Below are 25,463 nucleotides of genomic sequence, written 5' to 3'. Positions count from 1 at the left end.
GCTCCTCAGTCCTTGGAAAGTCCATCCCAGCATCCTTTTGGCTCAGATGCCACCCCTACATCACAGAAAGCACAACAAATCCCCTCAGAGCATCAAACTGGCATGCAGGGGTGGACTGCTGAATCAACAGCAAACCGGTCCAACGATCCCCCGCACCCTCCGCAGTGTTCTAAAAGTGCGCTGCGCTGCTGTCTCAGATCTCCTTGGGAATAAATTTCCAATTTCAAGGCCACGATCACGATGCATCGACCCACACGCATCAGGAAATCCTGTTACTGTGCAATAATTTTTGCCTGGTTCTACATTGTTTCTGTGTTTGCTGCTCACTTTGGGGTTTTGTGTGTGTGTGTGTGTGTGTGTGGAGTGGGTGGGCAGTCTCTTCTCACTCATCTATCTGTATGTGGGTTCTCTTCCCCCCCCCCCCCCCCCCCCCATCTAATGATGTCTCAGAGTGCCTAATAATGAGCTCTCTGTGGACTCCTGCTGCAGAGCTGTGATGGAAGTTCTGCAGTGCTTCTCTCTCTCTCTCTCTCTCTTTCTCTACACACATACATACATTTTTGCCATTGCTCATAAATGACCGATTTCTGCTCTCTCATCGATTTGTGTGGGCGACGGGAGCCCTGTCAGCTGCAGTTCTGCTCCATCACTTGACAGAGAGAGTGCCAGTGTGCTAAAGCTTTTTATTATTGTACCACAGGGCACCGGCCTCACTCTCCAGCTGCCAGCATGATGAAGGACTGCCTGCAGTTCCTTATCGAGCCGGCCAAAAAGCTCAAGATCCGCCTCAAGGTATGGGTGTACAGCTCTGCTGCGAGTGCTAAATGTGTACACATCTGTCTTCAAAATGTACTCAGTCATGTTTTTTTTTTCTTTTTTTATCTTCTCCAGGAGTCTCGTAAGAGAGTCAGACTTGAGAAGAAGGAGCCACTGGTGGAAAGTCAGCTGTTTATTATGGAATTAGCTCGAGAACTCAACAAAATTTGCCAGGTGCGTTCTCCTCCTCTCTCCTTTCTTGTTTTCATTCAAAATCACAGGCACTCATTTGTATCGTTCTTTACCTCAGAGGTCAAATGTCCTAGGCCACATCTGGACCAGTGAGGACATCTGGCTACCCAGTGTGTGTCGTGATTTTATTGTGGAATGGGCTGCTGTTTTGGAGAAGCGAGCACTGGTATGAAATAGGCACTGTGTGTGTGTGTTTTTTTTTTTCCCAGCATCACCTTAAACATTTCTCTGTTTTCTGGATTTTCTGCTTCAATGTCTGCTTAAATGTCTGTATTTCTTCTTCAGGTGAAGATCATCCCATCTGACTACCAGTATGAGAAGCCAGAGAAGAAAGACTGGAAGGGCCACCTCCTCTGCATGCTGGAGGCGGGAGGAGAGTGCGACATGGGACCCCACAAAAGGGTCATCATGGACTGGACGCGGGAGATTAAAAGCAGACCTCAGGTGAGTAGGGGTTGAGGATAATGTGTGCCAGCTTTTTCTCCCAGCGACTGGGTGGCTGGTTGGTGATTAAAGTCTGACCCAGTTCCTTCCTTGCATCTGATAAAGATGATTAAGCTAAACCCTGCCCTTGACAATCATCCCATAATACTTGTAATATCTTGGCGACGTGACCAGAAAGCCCTTCCATCACTTTTTTTTTTTTAATGTGATAAATTTGAGTGGACGCTGCGTAATGAATAACCTTGACCATTCTCTTTAATTCTTTCCCTCTTTAACGTCTTCCTTCCAGCCCACCGTTTGGCCAGGGGAGCCAGTGCTCATGATGCTGGATGACCTGGAGTTCCAGTGGAAGAGGGGCCGTCTCCCCAACCTGCTCCCCGCCATGGAGCTGGTCATGCTGGCCGTGCTGAATGCTGACAGTCCCGTAAAGGTCTGGACGTCCGTCACCTTATTTTCCCTGATTAGACTGTGCTGAATATTTGTTTTGTTCCAGGATAAAATTAGTTCATCGTCTTCGCCTGAAGTCATTACCAGCAGCAGGTCAAGCCTTGTGCTAATTGAATTGAATTAAATAAAAAAGGATTAAACGTTTGATTTGATGATGCTGTCAGGTCATTAGTCTATAGCGTGTGAAGCATGATGTATGCTAGACAGCTCCCAGTCAGGCTAATCTCTTTATCTCATCGTTCAGCTCACCTTGGTCTGCTTTGTCTTTATGTTTCTATCGTTTGCCTGTGTGTGTGTGTGTGTGTGTGTGTGTGTGTGTGTGTGTGTGTGTGTAGGAGGATGTGACCAAGCAATGGCTGGTGGAAAAGCAGAGGAGTCAGAGGATTGGTGAGTTTGAAACATATGTTCTTAACTTAGGAAAGTGTTAAAGATCAATAAACCTTCAAAATCTGCTGATACAGCCACTCCGTCAGCTTTCCATAATGTGTGAATTGTTATTGATTATAACCGTGAGTGTGTGCATATAGTATCACTAGTGACTTAATCAGCCTCTTTAGCGGGAGTGAAACCTGATGAGTCATTTCCACTAAAACTAATCAGTATTGATATGCAATTAAAGGATGGGAAAGCAGGGAAAGGAATGAAACACTTGATGGTCTCCGTGTAATGACGCTAATCACTTTCTTCTTCCAGACGCCGTCCGCTACATCCCTCACAGTGGTAAGTGGAAACCCTGAATATAACATGACATGAATTGCCTTGAAATGGGATGGGTGATATGTAAATATCTAAGCTCTGCTTCTTTCAGGTTACTTGTTGTGTCCAATCTATTTGATTCAGTTCAGTTTATTCAACGAAACAAAAGTCAACATATTCACATTCGAGCATCTGAAATCTGCTCGTTTGGCATAATCACTTGATAAAAGTGAACTCCTGATTTTCTGTTGATCAACTAATCATTTCAGCACTAGAATATTGATGTTGTTGGGAGCAACAGGAACAAGCTGAAAACACATTATCACCTCATGAAGTCATTATGGTAAACCTGTTAGCAAATAGTTGCTCTTTTACAGCAGACAGAGCAACATTAGCATTTATTTGGAGTGGTGTTACTGGCCACCTGATAAACTCATTATTCACTCTTATTTAAGCTCTTTTTTGTTGTGTTTGGGCCATAAAAACTGAAACAATGAGCTGAGGAATACAAAAAACCTCAGTGGAGCTGAGGGAGCTGCAGAGCTGGGTGATAAAAGGACCACTTTCACATTACACAGTCATTTCAACTGCTGTTAATGTAAAATATCGATTACAGCAGCTTTAAATCGTCTTGATCTTTTTCTTTGCAGTGTGGAACTGGATTTGCGATGCAGCAGGTATGAAAATCAAAAGAAGAATCAGCTCTTGTGTTTCCTTCATCGTACTCTGATATCTGACTATCATTTGTAATCTCTCCACAGAGGACGTCACTCTGGACTCGGACTCAGCCAACCCAGACCTGCTCATCTCCAGTGATGAAAAACGCATGCGGTGCGGCCTGGAGCGCCGCGAAGTCCGGCGGTGCCAGCGACGCTTCGACGGCTGGTGGTGTGCCGTGGGTCAGGAGGGCTACTCCTCCGGGCGTCACTACTGGGAGGTGGAGGTGGGCGAGCGGGACTGGCGGCTGGGAGTGGCAAAGGCATCCGCCGTGAGGCAGGGCTTCCGGTCTCTCAACACAGACACAGGCTACCTGACCCTGCGTCTGGAGAGGGGCACAGATCTGAAAGCTCTGACAGTGCCTGCCACCCCGCTGTCACAAGGCTTGGTGCCCAGGAAAGTTGGGGTGTACCTGGACTATGAGCAGGGGCAGCTGTCCTTCTACGACGTGGAGAAGCGCTCCCACCTGTACACCTTCAACGAGAAATTCTCAGAGGAACTGTGCCCCGTGTTCGGGACTGTGGAGGTGGTCAAAGACCTGGCGATCAGGCCTGCAGATGTCAGACAGCCGTGCCTCTGTCCTGGGCCCTGCCTCTGGAACTGAACTGCTTAACATACATCAGTCACTCTCAACAGTCCTGATCCTGTGCAGCCCACAGAGTCTGTGCTCTCATTCTGGTCAGTTATTTAGTGAATCTCAATCTCGTGTGCTGGTTCTAGACTAAAAGTCTTTCTGCGGGTTGCCTTGTGGGATCAGGAACAGGAGCCACCATCATTCAGCATTACACTTTCTGTTACTCTGCCTTCATGGGGACATACAGTATTTGACTATTTGTATTGTAAATACGACTGTTTTAATGCTGTCAGATCAAAACCTAAAAAAAAGAGCCTTTTTTTTTTTAGTTGAATGGAACTTTTTTCTGTCTAATAAGATTTGAAAGGGGTTAAAACAAAAAACACCAAAACTGGACTTTCATGCCATAACAGCTATTTGGAAAAGATGTTTTGATTATACTTTTTTTTATTACTTATAGATGAAAGCTAACTTCAGTAGTGTTATAAAAGCATGAGGGCTGTGCAGTTAAACAGTGCAGATGATGAGGGCTGATGCTGACACGTGGAGGCAGATAATTAGAGACTGGCTTGACGCATGTTAAAGAGTTAATTCTTGCTCTGTTTGCTTCTTTGTTTCAAGCTTCCTGCAAACATTTGTCAGGCATGAGCTTTTTCTTTCTGCAGCTGTGTTTTCGTTTGTGTGTGCAACATAAAGATGTTTTTTGTGTTTTCCCTTCTCCCAAACAATAAATTATCGGTAAATGCTCCTTCCTGTCTTTAGTGCTCACACATCATTTACACATTCATTCATATATAACAGAAATCTTTTAATTTCAAAATCTTTAAGTGCAATAGAAGTACAGGAAAAAGAAGACCATGCAAAAAAAAGTCAACCGCTCAAAAGTAAGTGATACATGATGATCAAAAGTACATCAATACTTTACTGAGTCTGGTTTTGGTGAAAAGTTGATCCACCTATTTGTATTTCCTAAAAAAAAAATACAGATGTTTATCTAAAATGTGTTTTAGATAATAAAGCATTTTTAACGAAATGTGAGGCCTGAACACAGTAGGACTTGCATTTAAGCAAATACAATCTTTGTGTCTTTACATACAATTTCTCTAAAACATCAAGAATTCATTGTTAAAATGTTGAAATACCCAAAATGCAAAATACAACGGCCATGCAGAGTAAAGAAGCACACGAGATGTATGTTGAAGCAGTGTACACCACATTGTGGAGTTTAAACATCTTCTGAAATGCAAAACCACATCATATCTAATAGAGTTTTGAGATCATAATCATCCCTCTGCTCGTCAGTACAAACTGTGCCTATAAAGCAACGACACAAGCACAAACCTGTGTGTGCAGAAATATCTCTGTATTTGGCATGAAATTCAATGTCAGTCTACTGAAGTAAAAATATTAAAAAGTATTAAATATGGTTGGAAAAAAAAACTTTTATCACACTTAAATATAATACAAATCTATGAACAAAAGTCCCCAAATACTCCACTTCGATGCTCTCGATCACTAAGGATAGGACCACTTGCATGAAAAAGAACCTTATAAAGCATCTGAGAAGAGAAAAAAAAAAAAAAAAAAAACACACACACAGACATGCTTGCCTATTTTAAAGCCCCAGTCTGTGTTTCCAGATCTGAACCAACAGAGGGAGTGGAGTCTAACACGAAACTGATTTCCTTACTGGAAAGAAACCAGAATGAAGCAACAGTGAAAGTTATTGGACATGTTGAAATGAACCTCATCCTGAAGGACAGTGGCCACAGTTTGTAACAGACAACAATAAAAAGGCCTCCTCTCCATGAAATTTTTTTTTTTGGTCACAGAATCTCACACCTACACACACACACACACACACCTACACACACCTACACACACCTACACACACCTACACACACCTACACACACACACACACACACACACACACACACACACACACACACATATATATATATATATATAAATATACACTGACCGTGTGAGTACTCTGAAGTCAACTCTCTGTAAAAGAGAATCTCTGATTCCTCGTCATGTTGGACCTTTGGGTGTTACGTTGGGCAGCGTTAAATAAGATCTTAAGATTCATAAAACATCTTCTTTGTGACAGTTGTTCCTCCAATGACGCTCCTCTGAACCACTTCCTTGGTGACTTGACGAGTCACCATGCCACTGGTCTCTGTGTGCTGGGTGGTCATCATCATCCCATCTGTTAGAGAGGGAGCAACACATGTTCATTTACATGCTTATCTTTTCTTTTTCTTTTCTTTTTTTTTTTTTTTTTTTTTTTTTTTTTTTTTTTTTTTAATAGCAGAACTGAATTGAATCTCAAACTGTTTGTACCTGAGAAATAGGGGTCGTTGATCATGGTGTGTGATACACTGGTTCGTGTGCTGGTTTCTGTTGGCAAGTGGAAAACTTCCCTCCTTGTCATTGATTGGCTGTTGTACTGAGACAACGCACCTACAGAAGGTGAGGAAGGCCAGAAACTCAAATATTAGAAGGTATGTCTGTGATCTTTCTCCCAATTCCACCCTTAGGACAAAGTATGCAATTTTAGTCCCATTACTAACAAGGTATTAAGGAAAAAAAAAAAAAAAAAAAAAAAAAAAAAATCATGATTTTTGTTCCATCCCCACTATTACAGGGTTGAATGAACATTTCAGTTTCTACTGGGAGCTTTCAGATTCATTATCAAAATATTTGCTGATAAAATTCCTCTTACTTCCATCTTGAGACTCGATGGTGATGATTCCCTCCCTCTCTGGACCGAAGCCCTGTGTGGTCCGAGCCTGGACCTTAAACTTGTAGGGAACATTCTCAGTCAGGTTTGGAACAGTCAGACTGGTCTCAGCGCTGTCGCCGTTCACCTGGAAGGAACGCATGTCACCTGTAAAGGACAAGAGACAGAGGTCAGAAAAATACATTTTCACAACCAAGAATAAAAAAAGTGTAGTGTAGTAAAAGTGTTACATAACCTAACTCCAAAGCAAAACACTATATGGAAGTTCCTGAAAGTCTCACCTCCACCATGCAGCTGTTCGCAGGTGACCACATAGCCCAGGATGTTTCCGTTGGGTTTGCGAGGTTTCTCCCAGCTGAGTTGCAGGGAATCAGGGCTCAGAGCAGTGAAGACCAGGGGGCCTGGAGCACTGGGAGTGCTCAGAGTAAATGGTGAGCCTACAGAGAAAGAGGAAATATAGAGCACGGAAAGTTAGGCACCCTGTATTTGTAGAGACATTCATTGTTTCTGTGGGCCAATCCAAAAAGCTGAGACAACATGAAATAGCATCAGTACCTGGCATAGGACTGAGGGGACTCTTGGGATCAACAGCAGACTCGATGGTGATGACCCCTTCTCTCTCTGGACCCCAGCCCTCCTCGCTCTGAGCCTTCACCTTAAACAGGTAGGAGTGGTTGGGCAGCAGGTCCTGGATGATCACAGAGTTCTCTGCTGGGTTCGTCACACTGATGCGCTTCACATCACCTACAGAAGAGGACACAGGTCGTTTAGCCTTAACTAAAAATACTCTAAAATGTGTGTATATAAAGACTAAAAGGCTAGTTAGTGAATGCAACTAACCCAAACTAAAGAACCATGAGAAACTACCTCCATACTAATACCCAGTAAATACAAGGTCAGATAGAGCAATGGTGCTTGAAGGTTCATTTACCTCCAGTGATCAGCTGGTAGAGGACACAGTAGCCAAGGATGTCCCTCTCACAGTGGGGCTCCTGCCAGCTGACTTTGAGGGCAGTGGGACCCAGAGCAGAAAACACCAGTCTGCTGGGGGTGTCTGGGACGCCAGGAGAGACTCGTGCATCTGATGGGTGACAGAGATGGGTGACATATAGAACAGCAGGTGTGATCAGATCCAAAAGGGAGACAAATAATCAGGCAATTAGAGAAGCAGGACTGAAGATGAGTGAAGTGGGGGGGTTGCATCACACTTCACACCCAGCAAACACATCCACTGCCTTCATGCTGCAGACTCACCCTGGAGCACCCTGTCCAGATTATATAAGGCTTCGTTGACATCCGAAGACTGGGTCCTGGCCCGCGAAGCCTGAGACAGGCTGTAGCTGAACTGGCTCTGAGAGCTGCTCTGCATCCCAGTGTAGCCGAAACCACCTGATGGCGCATTGAGCAGGGGAGGGCAAAGGAGGAGGACGCCAGGGGTGATAAAGAAGAAAGGCAAGGAAAACAATGGAAGTGGCACAGTGGGAGGGGGAGAAGGGCAGGTAGAGAGTGAAATAAAAAAAAATTAAAAAAAAAGGAAAGATGAAACAAAGGGAGGGAGGGAGGGAGAAACAGCGATAGTCAGCATAGCTCCTGCAAAGTCTCTTTGGATAAGCCTGCTGTGCAGCCAACAGCCCCAACCCCGCTAACAGATGTCCAAGCTATTGGCCTCATGCGCTTGCAGTTTACCTGCTGAGGCAACTTAAACATCGTCCTCCAAAGTAAAATTTGTTTTTAAGACCAGAAAGACAGAGCTAATTCTTTTTACATTTACTTTGGAATAAACTCAAACACCTGCTGAGGTCTAAAGCTTACCAAGATCTGGAAACTTGCTCGACACATCTCCCATGACAATAGAGTCCCGGATGTTTTCATCTGTGTAACCCCTGTTCTCTGAGCGCTTCCTCATGATGACTTCTGATGTATGCACTCCACCTCCAATTATATCCTGTCTCCGAGAGCTTCCTACAAGACCAGAGAACGATAAAGGATGAAGACACATAATATTGTGGTATTTTGTCTATGTTTTTCCTCAGTGTAAGAACTGGCCAACTCCATCTTACCTGGTCCGGACATGTAAGTGGTGGTGGTTTCTGTGGTAAAGGAGGAGCCGCCTGCCCCTCTGTAGTTTGAGCTCAGGGTGGACATGGGAGAGGATGATGCTGACAAGTTGCGTGTCACCGATCCTCCTGGGAAAAGGAAGTTCTGATCCCACTTCCCATTCATCATGTAATCTGTGAGACAAAACAACAGGAACCAGAAGTGTCAACAGACAGAACCTAAGACGTTCAGCAGTTTGCATTTGAACATTCTGATGCTGATTGGAACAACACAGTGCCACTGATGTGAAGCACCTGAAACCAGGCCCAGCAGGTCTATAGAGAGGAAGCACCAGCAGCTTATGACCTGTAGCTCCAGTACTTCTTGTGCCACTTACAGGCTACAGAAACAGCAGTTTAACAAACGTGTGCCATCCGCAGGCAAGGAAAGCAATTTTGTTGACTGCAGGCAATGGGTGTTACAACTGCAGTACCATCTTTAAAATGATTTCTCTGTTGTTTTGGGTAGAATAAGTTCTACAGATAAGTGACACTTCAATTTTTACAGATCTAAAAAGGCACACGGGAAGATAAATACAGCTGCAAGAAAAGGTGTCCTCACTGACTGCCCTGAAGAGACGAGACTGTTTAATTAAGAACCCATTATTTCAACACAGCCGCGCAGTAACTAAGCCTTTACACACACACACACACGACAAGTTGCCTCCAGATCACCATTTCCCCAGTGGGATGGAGAAAGGAGAGACAGAGACAGGCACCTGGAAAAGCCTGCCCCCGATCATCAACTGGAGGAGGGGCAGTTGATGCCAGTGCTCCTCTCTGGGCAGGTGGCGGGGAGGACAGATGGGACAGGTGCCAGCTAGGGGGCAAGGGAATGAGGATGGAAGCTTGAAATTGAATGATAATATTCCTGAGCGGATCAATCATAAAGGCAGAGAGAGACGTCGGTTGCCTTGCCGCGCGCATGACTGGCCGTGCATAATAGCTGGCATGCTAGCTGCCTGTCTGTCTTATCTGTGGGTCTGATGGAACGGTCTTCACCTGGCAGGGGTGTTTGAGCGTAGCTGGGGTAGCGGCCCTCATCTGAGCTCGTCTCTGTGTCTGTGCTGAGCCGATTGGGGATGACGTCCACCTGCTTTTTCCACGACACCTTACGGAGATCTAGGTCGGACCCCACCATCTTGACATATTTCCAGCCTTTTATTTGGGGCCATGGGGTAGAAGCAAGCAGGCGAAGAATAGATTTGTAGGGAAAAAGGATCAAGGTTTTGTTTTGGTTTTTTACTATACATTACTTCTCAATCAAACTGTAACACATTGTTGTGATTATACCACAGAAATCCAAACTGATAGCACAGAAATGGCTGCAGAAAGCAGGAGTCTGACAGCAGATTTAATGAGGGAAGGCCTTGTGGTTTGTGATCGTAAAGCACTTCTTCTGCAGATACGTGTGGATGCATTGGAAGCAGATTTTTTTTGGGGGGGGAGGGGCGTTGCTTGCAGGAAAAATGCCTGCCAGATGGAAGTGATAAAGAAAAAGATAGAGGCAGAGCCCTGAGATTGATGCTATCGCTGGGCTTCACAACTCCAACAGCTTCCAGCTCTTTCTTAATGTCACTCTTGTAAATTGAGGAGGGAAGGATATTAATATCAGCCTCTTTGGGGTTTTCACACAGAAAAACAGACAAAAAAAAACAAAACAATTTCCAACAGCTCAGATCTGACCAGTATTTCATATTGCCTCTCCTTCTGACAGGGCAATGACGCCACAGCACTTACTGTTTAGAAACACTCTGGCTACAGGAACAAAGCAAGATGCCTGGGAGTACTGAGGATGTGGAGTGAAATAATTGGATCCATATTACAAGGACAGCCCACACTGTGTGGGTCTGGCAGGCATAAGCATCTTGACAGAGCCAAACATGCATCAGAAAAACACACTAGCACAACCGGTTTACACTGTCAGCTGTTAGGAGTAGCTTGTGGTTTTGGCTCTGGGTACCCACCATCACCAGAGACGCTGGGTGTCTTGGAGCCTGCAGGGGACTTCAGCACCTCATTGCTGTACATCAGGTAGCTGTCATACTCATCTCCCGCTTCTGCATCCACAATAGGGATGTCTGGAATGATGGGAACTAGGGACAAAAAGAAAGAGAAGTAAACCTCTTTTCAGTGAAACTAATGCTTACTGTAATTATTCTAGAGGTGTTTTTGTCTCTGACTTACTGGACAAAGGTCTGGCAGGCTGGGATGCCAAGTTGATGGTAGCATCTCTGAAGGGGCCCCAGCCAATGCTGTTCTGGGCACGGACCTTGTACTGGTAGGTCTGGGCATTCTGGAGGTTCTCAATCAACAGCATTCGTTTCTTGGGGTTGTCAATCTTTACTTTCTTGGCAGGGCCCACTGGCTCTGTGGGGAGGTAGAAGTATTAGAATATGATGAAAATCACAAAGCATCTGTGTACAGTTTTTTTTTTTTTGGGTGGAACTCAGTCTCCTTACTCAGTTCATCATCGATGGGTGTGTAGATGACTTCGTAAGCTGTAATGTTGCCATTGGTCTCCGCAGGCTCTGCCCAGCTGAGCTGAGTGACAGTTGGACTGATGACATTGAAGGCCAGACGTCCAGGTTCACCAGGCACTGGAGAGAAACAAAGCAGGAGTCGGTTCTAAGTTCAAACTTAGCATATTTATGATATAAGTGATGACTAAGTGGAAGATTTCAGCATCACTACATTAAAATGGGTTGCACCATACATTGGTAATTATTAACTAAGCAGCAGTCACTAAATATTTACTCTCAGTAAAAAGGAGTAAAAGAGTGTGGAATTCTGGGAAGGACCCTATGCACATTCTTAGTGATAGATTTACAAATAGCTAGAGCAACTCAATCCAGGTGCTTTCATTGCACAAAAACTAACCAAAAAAAAAGGCAAACAAACAAACAAAAAAAAAAAAAGGCAAATGTTCTCTACAAGATGCATGTAACTGACAGTTGTATCTGCTTGTATCTCCTGCAGAGTCTTTGCAGTAATTACCATCCTCCAGAGTTTGACAGGAAACAATGCTGGTATTGTGGCCATCTCCCAACGCGTTGTAGGCGCACACTCGCATCTCATAGTCACAATAGGGGTACAGGTTATTCAACTCAGCCTGAGGAGTCTTCACATCTAAGACCTGGGCGTCTTTCTCTGGATCACCAAAGATCCAGTACTTCACCTAAAACACACAAAGAAAGAAAATGTACGGTATTTGATGAGTACAGAGCCTATTGTTCATGATATAAATCAAATTAATTTGAAGCTTCTGATCATATTGTTCTGATGTACCTTGTAGCCCATGGGGTTACCAGGTGGTGGGTCCCAGTTGAGCCGGATGTTTCTGGGTCCAGTTGCTTTGGCTTTAAGGTTTGCTGGGGACATAAGTTGGCCACCAGGCAAGGTGGCTTTCGGGCTGACGTAGCCCTTCTGCTGCATCTGAGCAACATCAGGAGCTGCAGGAAGTTGGAGGATGAAATAAACATTTACCTGTTATAGAGTGATCCTTTTGCTTATTATATGAACTCTGAGACACACCAGCAACTCTGCAAAATTGTCATGTTAAGTTTTGTTCCTTGTTTTTGACAGTGCCCCCCATTATATCTTACCTCCGTCTGTGACCTTGACAAGGGTAGACTTCTTCTCTCCAATAGAAGTGTTACCACTTGGGTCAAGCAGGTCCAGTTGGAAGGTTTCTGGCTGGATGGGGCCGGGATAGGATTTCGGGTCAATCACTATGTTCTTTTCTGTCTCTCCGGGATTGAACTTCAGAGATCCGGAGAGATCAAAACGCTGGCCCTTCTTGGTGCGCCATTTCACTGTGGCAGGGCTGTCCTGGTTTCGAGTGCGGACCACAGGGATGGTGTAGGTTGGGTCTGACGTGGTGAAGCTCTGAATGTCCTTTTTGAACATCACCCCACTGGGTTCTGGATAAAATAAGATAATGACAATGGAGAGAAGAAAGCTTAGCAATCAAAGCTTTGGCTGGGAGCAAGGGAAAGACACACTGATGTAAAGCGTCTTGTGTCCTTTCACCTGGTTGGTCTGCGATGGTGATAGTAGTTCTCGGGTAGCGGCCCAGCTTGGCGCCCTGCCGTGGGTTACTGAGGTCCATGACAAACTGCTTGACCTGTTTGTCTTCCAAAAGGCCATCTTTCTCACCCAGCTCCAGCAGACGAACAGTAACTGTCTTCTGGGTCTCACCAGCATTATAGGCCAGATCTCCTTCCACAGTCATGTAGTCCTTGAATACATAGGGCAAACATTTAGGACTACAGTCTTGATTAAGACTTGTATTTCACCTGCTAGTCCTTACAAACTGGCTACGACTTCTGGGCAGGTACCAATGCCACTTCAGGGTAGAAAAAAAACAATGCCATCATGTATGAAAGTAAAGTCTTTGACATCTCCCAAGAGCGATGGTGCATATTTTTAAAAAGTAAGAACATGATCCACATTAATTTAGGGCAGCGCAGCCATTAGCTCACCTTCCTGTCCTTGGCTGTGAGGTCCCGTGTACGGTAGGTGACCTGTGTGCGTCCGTCCTCAATGATCTCTCTGCTGATTGGAATGTTGGCCACTCCATCATCTCTGCTGTAGATGTAGGACGGCTGGAGGAACGAGAACACGCTTGTGGCTGGGGGGAAACAAAGGGGAGAATGAATTCATGTGATCCACAGCGAGGATGTTATGTTTTTCATTGTTTCAAGTCACAGCCGGGTCTGTTGAGTTGCTTGTTTCATTTTCTTGGATTGAAAAGGCACAGAAAGTCAGAATCGGATTCTCAAGCACAAATCTATGGAGCGCGAGCTTTCTCACCGTGCTCCTTGATGATGGTGATGTTAACCAAACGTTTTCCAATCTCAGCAATGCCCAGTGGCACATCCATGGCCTCGACCTGCAGCTGTTTCTTGTCATCATCTTCATCCTTGACAAAGAGTGGCACATGAACATCCACTGACTCCACACCTTCCTGGAACTCTATGGCTCCCGCAGCCTCTACAAAGGAGAACCGGATATAATGACAAGATTAATGATGAAACCGATTAAGCTATAAGTTGCTCATTACGGATCAGAAAGTGATTATCTTAACTTTGCTATAAACTGTACACTGTAATTTTAATGTCTTCCAAACAGTTAACAAGCACCTCTGTCTGTGGCCACAGTGTAGTAGCCAGGCACCACTTTGAGGTCATGGAAGTTTCCAGACTGGACATTTTTCTCTGTGAGTTTGACAATGTCAGGATAACTGCTGCGTGGAGCAGACAAGACGGTGTCCATGATGGTGTAGTCCTGCCTGAAGAGCACAGGAGGTGCATAGACGTTAGACATGCGTGATCTCCAGGTACTTAAAAAGACAATAAGCTGGGTGTTATCTTGTATTGTATCAGTTACCTTTTTCCAGCATTTCTCTGCATTCTGTAAGAACCAAAACAGGAATTAATTAGCAAGAGAATCTATATTTCTGTTTTTGTTTTAATGAAGAGAGCATGAGGAAAATTGTATCTTATAATTATGACATGTGCAACATGTGTGTGTGGAACATAGTGTAAGTGGACATGTGGTTTAATGCATCTTACCTGAAAGTGGTTTTTTGGACCTTCTGGGCCCCGGGGATCTGTTTGTACACCTCATTCAGCTGGATGAAAGAACAGAAGTGTACTCAGTGACACAGTCATTATTCATACACTTGTACATATGCTCAACAGCAACAAAAGAAAAAAAAAAAACAAACAAAAAAAAAAAAACCACCACACTCACATTATCGGCCACTTCCTTGCGGAGCTGCTCGGCGTCTCTGGATTCAGGGCGAGAGAGGCTGTCAGAAAACAACCTGTTCAGCCGGAGGGAGACTGGGAACTGGACTACAAATGATGAAAAAGAGAGTAAAGAGGGGGAAAAAAGGAAACGGAGGTTAAAACTGTAGCTTTAAATGTCAAAACTTTGTCCCCAACTTCTTTATACCAAGAGGTCCCTTTACTGTTTCTTACTAAAAATGTACTTTAATAATAATTTTAAAAGTAACACTCACTGGTCTCTTTAGGATTGGGCTTTATCAGAGCCTGGGGGTGATTGGGTCCTTGGTGCACATTATCTGTCACCTTCCAGCGAACCACATCAGTTCCTTTGGGTGGGCCCGTCCTCACCATTGGTGTGTCCAGATGGTCTGAGGTGAGCAGAGACTGGCGGAGCAAATACTCATCTTCCCTGAAGCCAACCATGCGGCCTGCAGACAATACAACATAAGGTCACTCATATTTAACATGGTCCCATGGGAAACGATCAAGGATTTAAAGCAATACTTCTTACCTCTCCTACAGCAAGGCAGCAGGCCAAGACAGCTCTGTTGCAATTAAAATACAAGAGAAAGACATGAAAAGAGGGTTTTACTTCTACTGTGAAATATCAATAATTAATGGGTTCAAATGTGAGTGCTTGTACCTGCCAGCAGGTTTTACAGCAGGCGCAGAATTTCCAGCAGCAGAGCAGCAGAAGCGCCAGCAGTAACAGGAGGAACAAGATGAGAGGGAGCAACCACAGGAGGCTAGCAGGAGGACAATCTGAAGGGTCATCATGAAAAGCAGATAACGTTAGAAACTCAACAATCATACAGAAGTTCCTTCCTATCAGCTGGAAGGAACCTGGCCGTTCTCCTCTCACCTCTGGAATCAAGACATTTTCACCCAGAGAGCTGCCGCTCACTGGATGTTTTCTCTGTGACCTCTGGAAGATGACTGTGTGGGAAAATCCCAGTACACGCTCAAAGTCACTTAACTCACTTTTCTTCCCCAATATGACGCTCGGTTAGAACTTCAGCAGGTTGTCTTCACCATGTCTACATGCCTAAATGCATTGAGTTGCTGCCATGTGGCTGGCTGATTAGGCATTTGCATTAACGAGCAGTTGAACAGGTGCAGCTAATGGAGCTAATTATCTGCTCCATCAGGGCTGTGAGGATGTGGTCTGATTTGATTGACAATGGTCTGGTAACTTATATCCGGCCTGCAGCTCACCTTTCTTCTTGAGCACCTGAACCTCCAAGACTCCAACTTTCGGATCTTTAGGGTTCTCAACAGTGTAGTAGTACGTACAGTCGTCATCCTCATCACGGAAACTGCATGACTCACGCCTGTTCTCCGCTGAAAACACGTACATACAGGCATAAATGTACTGTTATTAGGTGTTTTTAGGCATTGCTGCTATAGTGTTGCGGTGTATCTGGGTAATTTATTAATGAATGGAAGCAAATCACAGCCATTTTGCTCCTTTCATGTGTGCTTACATTCTTTGAGTTCATCCACCAGTTCAATTTTAAAGGGGCACTTGTCACACTTCTCTGTCTCCTTATACTCTCCTGTCTTCCAGGCTTGACACTGGACACAACTCCTCGTACCTTCACACACGCCCAGCTGGGCCTAGACAGGACACACACACACATACACATGAAAAAAGAATCTCAGGTAAGACTACACAGGTGTGCTAACTAAAGCTTAAAGCACATATACTATGAGGCCTTGAGTGCAGTTGAAAAAGCTAAAACACAACTAGAAATTGTGTTGGAACTGAGCATTTAGATCAGAGGTCTCAAACCTGTTCCTCAAAGGCCCGCGTGGCTGCAGGTTTCTGTTCCAACCAAGCAGCAGCACACCAGACCTGAATCATTTAATCAACTGATCTCAGTCTTCAGACAGTTGATTGGTCACACTGTGTGCTCTTGATTGGCTGGAACAAAAACCAGCTGCAGCACTACCCTTTGTGGAACAGGTTTGAGACCTCTCATTTAGATGGACACACACACCCTCCCTGACATGTGTTGTGGAATTATAACACACATGACGTCCACATACCTGGAAATTTGGCTCACAGGTGGAAGTCAACTCAATACCAGCGCTCTGACACTCACAGCGACCGCAGACACATTCACCTCGCCCATTGCAGACGCCCTGGCACAAATAGAGACACAATCAGGCACCAGTTTGAGACACACCAACACTTAAGGTGGCATGATGAACCTTGTGAACCTAATGTTCCAATAAAAGCTGCTGGCTCACTGCTCACCCCCTTAGTGTCCAGACAGGTCTGGTTGCTCTTGGGACACTCGCAGGCGCCTCCCTCCCAGCCTTCTGTACACACACAACGACCCATAATGCAGGAGCCACGATCTGAAACAACAGAAAAGAATAAGATTTAACTGCATCATCCTTGTGGTAAATGGTGTGTGTGGGGGGGGGGGGGGGGGGTATGGCTGTCAAAGCAATCTTACAGAAATTACTGACAGTATAAAGAAAAACCACAAACTACAACGTACCATTGCAGAGGAAGCCTCCGAATCTTTGACACTTGGTCTTGTCGTACTGACAGTAGGGTCCTTCAAACTGATCTTTGTTGTTGCACACGCAGACGCCACACTCCATGCACTCTCCCCGGCCTGAACACGGTTCAGTCATGCCCGGGCCTATGCACTGGCTGCTGTCCTGGACTGAAGATTTGGCTGAGCAGTTACAGAATGTGCTCACCCTGAAGGAGACACGTTGACAAAGCAAAGAGGAAAAAACAAAGGCTTTATTAAGCCCCGAGTCCTTGAGCAGTCCATCACTTGGTAGAGGTTCCATAACCCAGGTAAAAGTATGCTGTTTTTTTTTTTTTTATTCTTCATAAGAGTTAATAATTATTGTCTCACCATCCGTCATAACAGCTACACTTCCCACAGACTAGGTCTCCATTGCCGTTGCATATGGCTGCTTTAATGACGGGAGTCTGGAAGGACAGGTAAAAGAGTGGTGAGTAAATGATGTCAGCTTGACTTCCTGTGCACTTCTTATGTGTTAATCTGTGCATCTACCTTCTCACATTCGCAGACCGGACACAAAACTGAGGCCTTAATGTTGAGAGCAGAGCTAAAGGTTGTCGGTTTGATTCTCATGGTCCCTTCTTTTTCATTCAGATCCATCTGACAGACAGGGTCCTCCTCGATCATCCGCTGGGCTTTGAGACGCATCTTGAGCTTGCCCTGGGACACACACACAGTTTTAGAGCATGTGTGTGCACACACAGCATTTAACCGTATGAATCTTTGCACTGACAGTTTCAGCCAAACAGTTGAGGATAATATTGGACTTGTTGATTAAATATCAATGTTTGCTATCAAAAATAAGATTAAAGAAACTGGTTGTCAGTACAAAACACCAATCTAAGTGTCTATTAGCTTATAAAAAAACAAATGTGGGGTCTTCAAAATCCATGAGTGCATGTTTGTGTGGTTAATTAGTCGTTTCTGTCTTGTTTTCTCTCTTACTTTTGCTCCAGGCTTGAAATCAAAGGCCCCATATTCTACAACACGTCCACTGGTGTCCAGGAACTGAGACTCAAACGCCTTGGGTTTCTCCTCTGCATGGATGCTCATCTTAGAGCTGATACTCTGAAAGGACATAAGAGAACATCAACAAACACAAGTCTGATCACAGCCATTTGACTTGGTTGTCTACTGAGCATCAGCAACTGTAAAAAGCCACAAAAGGAAAAAAAAAAAAAGATGTTCTTCCACCTGACGAATGTGAGAGGGGGTGTCATTTTACCTTGAAGGCAATCTCCATGACCTGCAGGATATTGGATGAATCCTCTTGCAGCAGACCAACCTCAGCAATGGGGAAATACTCTTGGAGTTTCTAAACAATAAAAAAAAAAAAAAAAATCTTTGACCTAAATCTTAACATCAAATTTCAGGAGCATAACTTCCGTGAAAACAGAACAGCTAAAACCCACCAACCTTGTAGTACGTGTAGGAGTGGTTGGTGACAGCGAAGATGGGGATGATGTTGTGCTTGCGCAGCAAACGGACCAGTGTGGGTATTGAAGGGTAATCTTGATTTACATCCTGTGTGTATTTGCCTTGTGTGTCCAGGTGGCAGCGCTCATCGTTGCGCCGCAGGATGCCTGACAGCACGTTAGAACCGTCAGCCTCGTAGTGGAAGGCTGACTCGGTGGAGAAAACCAGGAGATGAGTGCTGTGGTCTCGCCAACCGATCTTATCCTGGAAGAAGAACACAAAGAAAATGGGAGCAGACGATTAAACGCTTAGTAGACACAATCCTTGTTACTGCCATATTGAACTTCCCTTCATTCCCAATATTTGGAGGATTTTTTTTTTTTTTTTTGGAGAACCAAAACAGTTCTTACTAACCCCACAAACTGCAGCCTGCAATATGGCATCAAAGCCTCCTTCAGGAGCATCCAGGTTGCCAGATATTCTCTCCTTCTGGAGCTCATTGGTGAAGAAAGCCAAGTCACTGGTCAGCTTGATGACATTTTGGAAAGAGAACGGAGGGTCACTGTTGGGCCATGGCTGTTTAAGTCTGAGAAGAGAAGGAGGAGGACAGACAAAAAAAAGAGAAGAAATTAGATTACACTCCTCTATGCACAGGCCTTACTTTTTTTCCCCATTGTGTTCATGTCACATTTTCTCTCTTACTTGGAGGGTCTCATATCAGTCTGGGGCTCAATCACTTTGTCCACAAACTTCCCAAAGCCGATGGTGTAGTCGTTTGACAGCCTTTCCACCAATGATGCTACAGGAAAATACATTACATCAGTTTTACGCAACGGTCATCCCAACACATCACAGATCTGACGCCGTTTCAAAGCTCCTCACCCAGCTCTTTGCCCATCTGCTTCAAGTTGTCCAAATCATCAGCCATTGAGTTGGAGAAGTCCATAAGAATATAAAGATCCAGAGGGCCTTTGTCTGGAGCAAACACCTCCATGTTCACCAGCTTTTCCTCTCCTGGCAGAAAAGTCATGCTCATCAGCTGTGGAAACACCTGAGACTGCTGCAGAGACACGTTGATTTGTTGTGCCTGAGCAGCGAGAAGGGCAGAGGAGAGGAAGCACAAAGGAAAGTTAAGATTTGACAGTTTTGGATTTCAATAACATAATGATGGAATGATGGTGAGAGTGATGGGAGTCTTACCCTCTCAGTCCTCTCGCTGCTTTGAGCTGTGATCACAGTCGCAGCGCTGCAGCCTTGGGCGAGTATGTTCTGTCTCAGGTCACAGCGAGGGCCACTGAAGGTCTGTGTGAACAGGATGTTTGATCGAGTGAGTTCTGAGTGGCTGAGTAGTTATGTTGATGGCTTAGTCAATTATATAATCAGGTGATATGAGTTTCATACTTCAAGACAACTGAGCCATCTCCATAAATCCTGATGAAGGGAGATGCTATTACGCTGACCTTCATTTTTTTCTGGGTGGGGCGGGGGGGGGGGGGGGGGGGGGGGGTAAAATTAGTAGAAACTGGAATTTGTTAAGTGGTTTATTGTTTGTTTTTGAAAATTTTAGATGTTAAAACATTTTAGAAAGAATATCATTTACAATTTTTGAACTTAGATCAATTAGTGAGTGAACCCTGCTGTACATCAAAACCCTAATCAAGCCCCCCGCCCAGATGTGGCAGATGTCTCTAACTTAATTTTGTACTTGCAGAATCCAGTTCTTTTATATTCCAGCTGTTTCCCGCTCTCACCTCATCAGGGCAGTAGGCGCAGCCTACTCCAGCCCGCAGGCATTCAGAGCAGTTCTTGGCCCTGGCAGCAAAGCAGTAGTTCTCTGTCAGGAGGGAGAGAGGCAGATCAGGAGGAGAGAGCGTCAGAGTCACAGAGAGGCGACAAAGCACGAATCAGACCCATGAAACACAGCTGTTTTCACTGAACAGATTCTACACAAAGTGCTCCACACCAAACCGACAGCTTCCTAAAACTGATACAGCAGTAAACAAAAAGATAAAATAAAATCATAAAAAGGTAAAAAAAAAATCTTATCTATATCGAAATAAATCTTCACAAATACAAAACATATCATGCTGTATTGTATATTTAAACAGCCATCAGAAAGAAAATCAGAAAGTCCCTACATTTCAGAGGTTTGATTCAGAGACTATTATCAGATATTATTCTGGGATTCCTCACCTTCAGCATTACAGTAGGTCAAAAGGATGGCAAGAAGCCCGAGTCCCACTGAGAGACGCAACATCCATCTCCCCATCTCCTTCCTGCAACAGAAAAATAAAAACCAATACATTCAAATGTGCACATCTACGATAAATCCACTGTTATAGAGCAAGAGAGAGAGAGAAAGGCACAGAGAGATTTTTATCCTCTGGTGATATCTCTGCAGATTAAGGTGTAACTTGAACCACCTGTACTTTTCTTTGGATCTGGGCACAGAGAAAGTGAAGAGGCCCAGACACTCCCTCTACCTTCACTTCAGTTTGTGAAAAACAGATGCTATCTGAGAGTGGTTTAAGACAGAGAGGCAGCCTCTACTTTCAGGGAAAAAGACTCTCAGAAGAACATAAACATCCTTTTTAACACTTGAATATAAACATAAGTGCTGAATGTTATACTCTAATGTTTTGAACACCATGCGTGATATTCCATTCACCTCCATTATGTTGGGGTGGAGGCAGAAATCTCATCTCACATCTTAATATCTGTGAAAATAAATCCCAAAGTCTCTGCATGGCTAGATTCCTAATTGTGTTGTCATTTGTGAGACACAATTCTTTAAATGTCATCTCTCAGGAAAGATAATTGGATTCTTAGATGACAATACTAACACACTTGTGCGCTTCACACCTGAATGTACACAGCCAAGTGGTTCCTTTGATACAGTTTTTAAATAGGTGTGCCATCCGCTACTCTCATACAGGTAATTTCAGACCCACCATAAAAAAAAAAAACCAGTTGAGGCATGACAGAAAATGATGGAAGAATCATGACAAGAAGAGACCAATACAGGGTGGGACCTGGAAATATTCCGGGCTGCATGCTGTTTAGACTCTTCACAATAAAACCACTTTATAATTTCATGCTGCAATCTTGGATGGAGAACAATCTGATAGACAGGAAGCCGCAAAAAAAAAAAAAAAAAAAAAAAAAAAAAAAGAAAAGAACTCCACTAAGGACAGGAGATGGCGGGTGAACAAAGGGCACTATGTGGAGTAAAATGTCTCAGTAATTGTCTCAGTGGGCAGATAACTGTGCCACAGAGCAGAGGAAAAAAAATATATTATTATTTGTGCACCGAAGATTTACAACTCCAGGAAGGAATTTCTCCTTGAGGCGAGAGAATGACCCATCCAAGTTAAAGACACAGCCTGAAAACACATGGGAAAGACTCCTTAGCACTTCACTGTGAGCTTGACATCACTACAGGTGCGTGTTCTTGCCATAAGCTGTCACATAAATCACTGACTAGGATCAGGGTCAGGGGAAAAAAAAAAAAAACAGAACAGACCAGCTCTTATTCTCCAAACTGGACAATCAGTGGTGGAATATGAGCTGAGTGGGGGAAAAAAGTGCTTTTGTATTTTGCTCCTTCTCAGACAAAAATCAAAGGCACGCAGGCGTTTATGACACTGACAATAAACTGAGAGACACAAATTACAGCTTCCAGGAGACAGAAAATAGAAGTGAGTCACTCGTGCTGCTTTTTCCTTCAGTCTGAATGGCTCTGTGGCACAAAGAGAGGGGGACTTTTTTTTTTATTTCAAAGCCTCTGAGCTCAGTGTCTCTGGAGACAACAACATGCCTGCCAGGTGAACATACCACTGCTGGGCGTGGGTCTGACCCCATCATGACATCATCAGTAAGGGGTGGTGGTGGGCGGGGGTCTTTAGTAAAAGGGTTGGGGGTCATGCCCTGAGCCCTGCCTTTGACAGCCAGCTAAATCACAGCCTAAGCCTTTTAGGGTACTACATCTCTCCATTCCACCTTAAAAACCCCAAATAACACAAAGCAAACTAAAGCTGGGGGTCTGCTGGATGAATATGTCTTAATCAGTAGACGACGGCAAACTGTGCTCAGATAAACAGTGGGAATTCTCTTTTCTTTGCACTGATCCAGTTTCTTTCACCTGTGTTGCATTACAGCCTGTGCTTTGATGTGGGCAGTCATGCAGAAAGGGCAGCCAAAAAAAAAAAAAAAAAAATCAAGAGAAAGTAACCACTAAGCTAAATTCAAATCTGGCCCATGCACTTCTATAACCACATGGTGAGATATAAAGTTACATAACGCACACTTCACAGCCACCTCACCTTGATCACAAGTCACACAAATACAAACCAGCAGAATGATCAGTCAGTTTAGAGAAGTTTAGAGGAACACGTTTTAACGTGAAGGGCACTGAAAACAATGGAGCCGTTAGGAAATTTATGACTGGAAAGAAGGAGATTACTGATCAAACAAACCTCTTACTGCTCGGTCTCACCCAGTCCAAGTCCAAAAGTCCAACAATGAATTTTTTTAAAAATAAATAAACAAAAATTCCTTTTTGCTTTGTTTAAGCCAAGAGTTTGGGAAAAGTCTGTATCCACCTGCGCTGAAAGGAAAGTCCTTGTGTCCAAGTTCAAAGTTCCCCCCAAAAAAAAAAGAAAAAAAAGAAAAAGCGACTTTCAGTTTTTCTTGTGTGTCTTCGCTTTCTTCCCTCCGTCTGGTCAAACACTGACTCAAGCGTGTGTGTGTGTGTGTGAGTCTCTGCGTGTGTGCAAGAGTTTTTAAGTGTGAGAGAGATATGAAAGACAGTGAGACTCAGAGCTACTGAGTGAACATGACTGTGTGTGCTGGGACTTGATCCCTCCTTTAGCTTCTGCGCACACACACACACACCCACACATACACACTCTGTCTTCCCTATCCAGGTGAGTAGCTGTGACTGAGAGAGTTAACTCCCTTCCTGTACTTGTATTTCTTCCCCACCCTGTTTGAAGTGAAAAGCTCCACACCTCTGTGTGTCAAGCCCCCACCTCACCCACCCCCTCCCTGCTGCATTCCTCACCAACAGGAGTTCACCTGTGTGGGCTTGAGACTGGGGAGCCAGGCCCCTCCTTCCCAGAGCCTCCTCCCAAGCTCTTGGGAGTGGCACACAGAACAGTCAGTGCCTGCAGGCTATGGGAAACAGCTTTGTGACTCTTGTGTTTACACAATCGTTTGCTCATACTTACGGGCACATTTTCTACTTGTCAAATATTTGATATGAACATTATGATTGCCACATATCTTTTCTCTGTTCTCTGAGAGTCAAGCTACTTCCGTCGATCTGTAAAAGATGTAAAGTACCAATATGGAAATCGGCATTCCTGAGCAGAGGGACCAGCAAAGCACAGTGTCCCTGACACTCAGCGACAGTCCTCACTGTGTTTGATTGTGTTCCTACAACCTTTTACAAATGAAAGAAAGTCTCTGTCCACTTGACCGTGTAAGTTGCTCCTCTTTTAGCTCTGGTTTGGCCTTCACCAACTTCTCTGGGTAATATTCAACCATTTACTGAGGTTGCTAAATGCTCCGCTATGTCCACCAGCTAGTTTTCAACTTTGTCTGTCTGCTGACTCAGCTTTTCTCGCTGCACCACTTTTACATTACGGTCATTTGATCCATTGTTAATATAAAAATAATGATTGAAGTAGCTTTGGGAAGCCATGAGGATTAACATTAACATGGGCCATTTTCATTGTTTGACCAAACAACCAATGCTGTTATTTTTTTTTTAAGGTTTGGCGATGATCACTGCTACTGCGAACCTTCAGAACAGATCCATAACAGTGTAAAGCCAATTTGATGTTTTTTGTTTAATAGAAAAATAACTTTTCAAGTTAAATTACTTTGAGCTGTATATCTCTAATTTCTCCAAACTGTTTACATAACTTTATAATGTTTAACTTAATTTCTTTTACATTAACACCTGTAAAACCCTTACATTATCTTTAATTTTCTTTTGTTTGGTAAATGCCTTACTTAACAGATGGTATTTCATCAGAATTTGATTAAGTGGCACAGTAATACTTCCAAGGAAGTAGGAGTAAAAGACAGGGCCAGTATCAGTATAAGCACTGTTATGTTTATTTCTCTGGAAAGGCCTTTCCTCTTGGCTCCACTAGACCACACATTAGGCGTTAAAGGTTATTTTAAATCACTGTCAATGCACCTTATTACACCCTTACAACCAGACTCACACAGACCCAGATCAGGACCCATCCTGTCCTTGTGACTTGGATCTAGGACACAATGAGCTGACTCTTTTTCCTCTCCACTGTGCATACCACACTCTGGCCAATCTGAACCGGGCTTGATACGACGGGCAACGTCCCACCAGGGGAATAAAACTCCTGCAGAAACACATCTTTGCTCCTCTCTGACTTTCTTGGCTGACACTTGAGCAGTGATGCCAGTCTAAACAGCCCTTTCACATGTGGAAGGGTGTGATCCACCCACAGTATCATTTCTCTGATGTGTGCATGTGTTACCAGAGTGCATGTGTTAATGCTCAATTAGAGCTTTTAGCAAACACGGGTAATGACTGCCAGACGTTAGCGTGAGCTATATGGGAAGCTGCACAGGAAAAGAGAATAACATATATGCAAAAACTCTATAATCCTATAACATTCATCATAGAACAGAGGTTCCTGCACCTGTGCATATCAAGAACCCCCATGAGACTGCAGGGAGATATCTCTCTGATTTACCTCGTTACTGTGACCAATGACTGCATTTAAAACTTAATCTGATGAAGAAAGTGAAACTAATTCGTTCACTGACCACCTGAAGCCCTTAGATAGACCACCAGAATACACACACACACACACACACACACACACACACACACTGCATACTTTGCATTTATCTCAAGAACTATCTGCCCTTTGCAAACATGCAAATCAAGACTGAAGACGTTTCTTACTGAGAATAAG

General features: G+C 44.1%; 2 protein-coding genes across 3 annotated transcripts; one reads left to right on the top strand and one right to left on the bottom strand.

The window, feature by feature from the left end:
• Positions 1-685: 685 nt before the first annotated feature.
• Positions 686-4,087, top strand: zgc:194990 (uncharacterized protein LOC568410 homolog). The gene is made up of 9 exons (XM_041029204.1): positions 686-792; positions 892-990; positions 1,067-1,174; positions 1,294-1,452; positions 1,742-1,882; positions 2,235-2,286; positions 2,593-2,619; positions 3,246-3,272; positions 3,357-4,087. Exons 1-9 carry the CDS (start codon positions 730-732, stop codon positions 3,914-3,916), a joined length of 1,236 nt encoding a protein of 411 aa, XP_040885138.1. The 5' UTR covers positions 686-729; the 3' UTR covers positions 3,917-4,087.
• A 586-nt stretch (positions 4,088-4,673) lies between these two features.
• On the bottom strand, positions 4,674-23,339 carry itgb4 (integrin, beta 4). Of its 2 annotated transcripts, XM_041067255.1 has the most exons (42): positions 22,968-23,339; positions 20,686-20,768; positions 20,244-20,326; positions 19,693-19,794; positions 19,375-19,579; positions 19,195-19,291; positions 18,907-19,078; positions 18,493-18,756; positions 18,302-18,391; positions 18,022-18,144; positions 17,569-17,736; positions 17,407-17,483; positions 17,035-17,243; positions 16,785-16,888; positions 16,574-16,669; positions 16,009-16,141; positions 15,740-15,865; positions 15,168-15,286; positions 15,036-15,069; positions 14,758-14,952; positions 14,487-14,590; positions 14,306-14,364; positions 14,121-14,144; positions 13,874-14,022; positions 13,545-13,724; positions 13,214-13,362; positions 12,762-12,969; positions 12,335-12,652; positions 12,018-12,181; positions 11,727-11,907; positions 11,192-11,329; positions 10,917-11,099; positions 10,697-10,825; positions 8,694-8,864; positions 8,446-8,595; positions 7,888-8,022; positions 7,565-7,714; positions 7,189-7,377; positions 6,915-7,070; positions 6,616-6,780; positions 6,234-6,353; positions 4,674-6,099 (listed from the first exon to the last, which is right to left on the bottom strand). In XM_041067255.1, exons 2-42 carry the CDS (start codon positions 20,759-20,761, stop codon positions 5,969-5,971), a joined length of 5,826 nt encoding a protein of 1,941 aa, XP_040923189.1. In that variant the 5' UTR covers positions 20,762-20,768; positions 22,968-23,339; the 3' UTR covers positions 4,674-5,968. The 2 variants fall into 2 exon arrangements, with proteins under 2 accessions (XP_040923189.1, XP_040923190.1); XM_041067256.1 differs by lacking the exon at positions 7,888-8,022 and having other exon boundaries at positions 22,968-23,338.
• Positions 23,340-25,463: the final 2,124 nt, after the last annotated feature.

The sequence above is a fragment of the Toxotes jaculatrix genome, chromosome 21 (genome assembly GCF_017976425.1).
Source record: "Toxotes jaculatrix isolate fToxJac2 chromosome 21, fToxJac2.pri, whole genome shotgun sequence".
Lineage (NCBI taxonomy): Eukaryota > Metazoa > Chordata > Actinopteri > Toxotidae > Toxotes > Toxotes jaculatrix.
The sequence above is the reverse complement of the archived record's forward strand: the minus strand, read 5'-3'. Positions and strand labels throughout refer to the sequence as shown.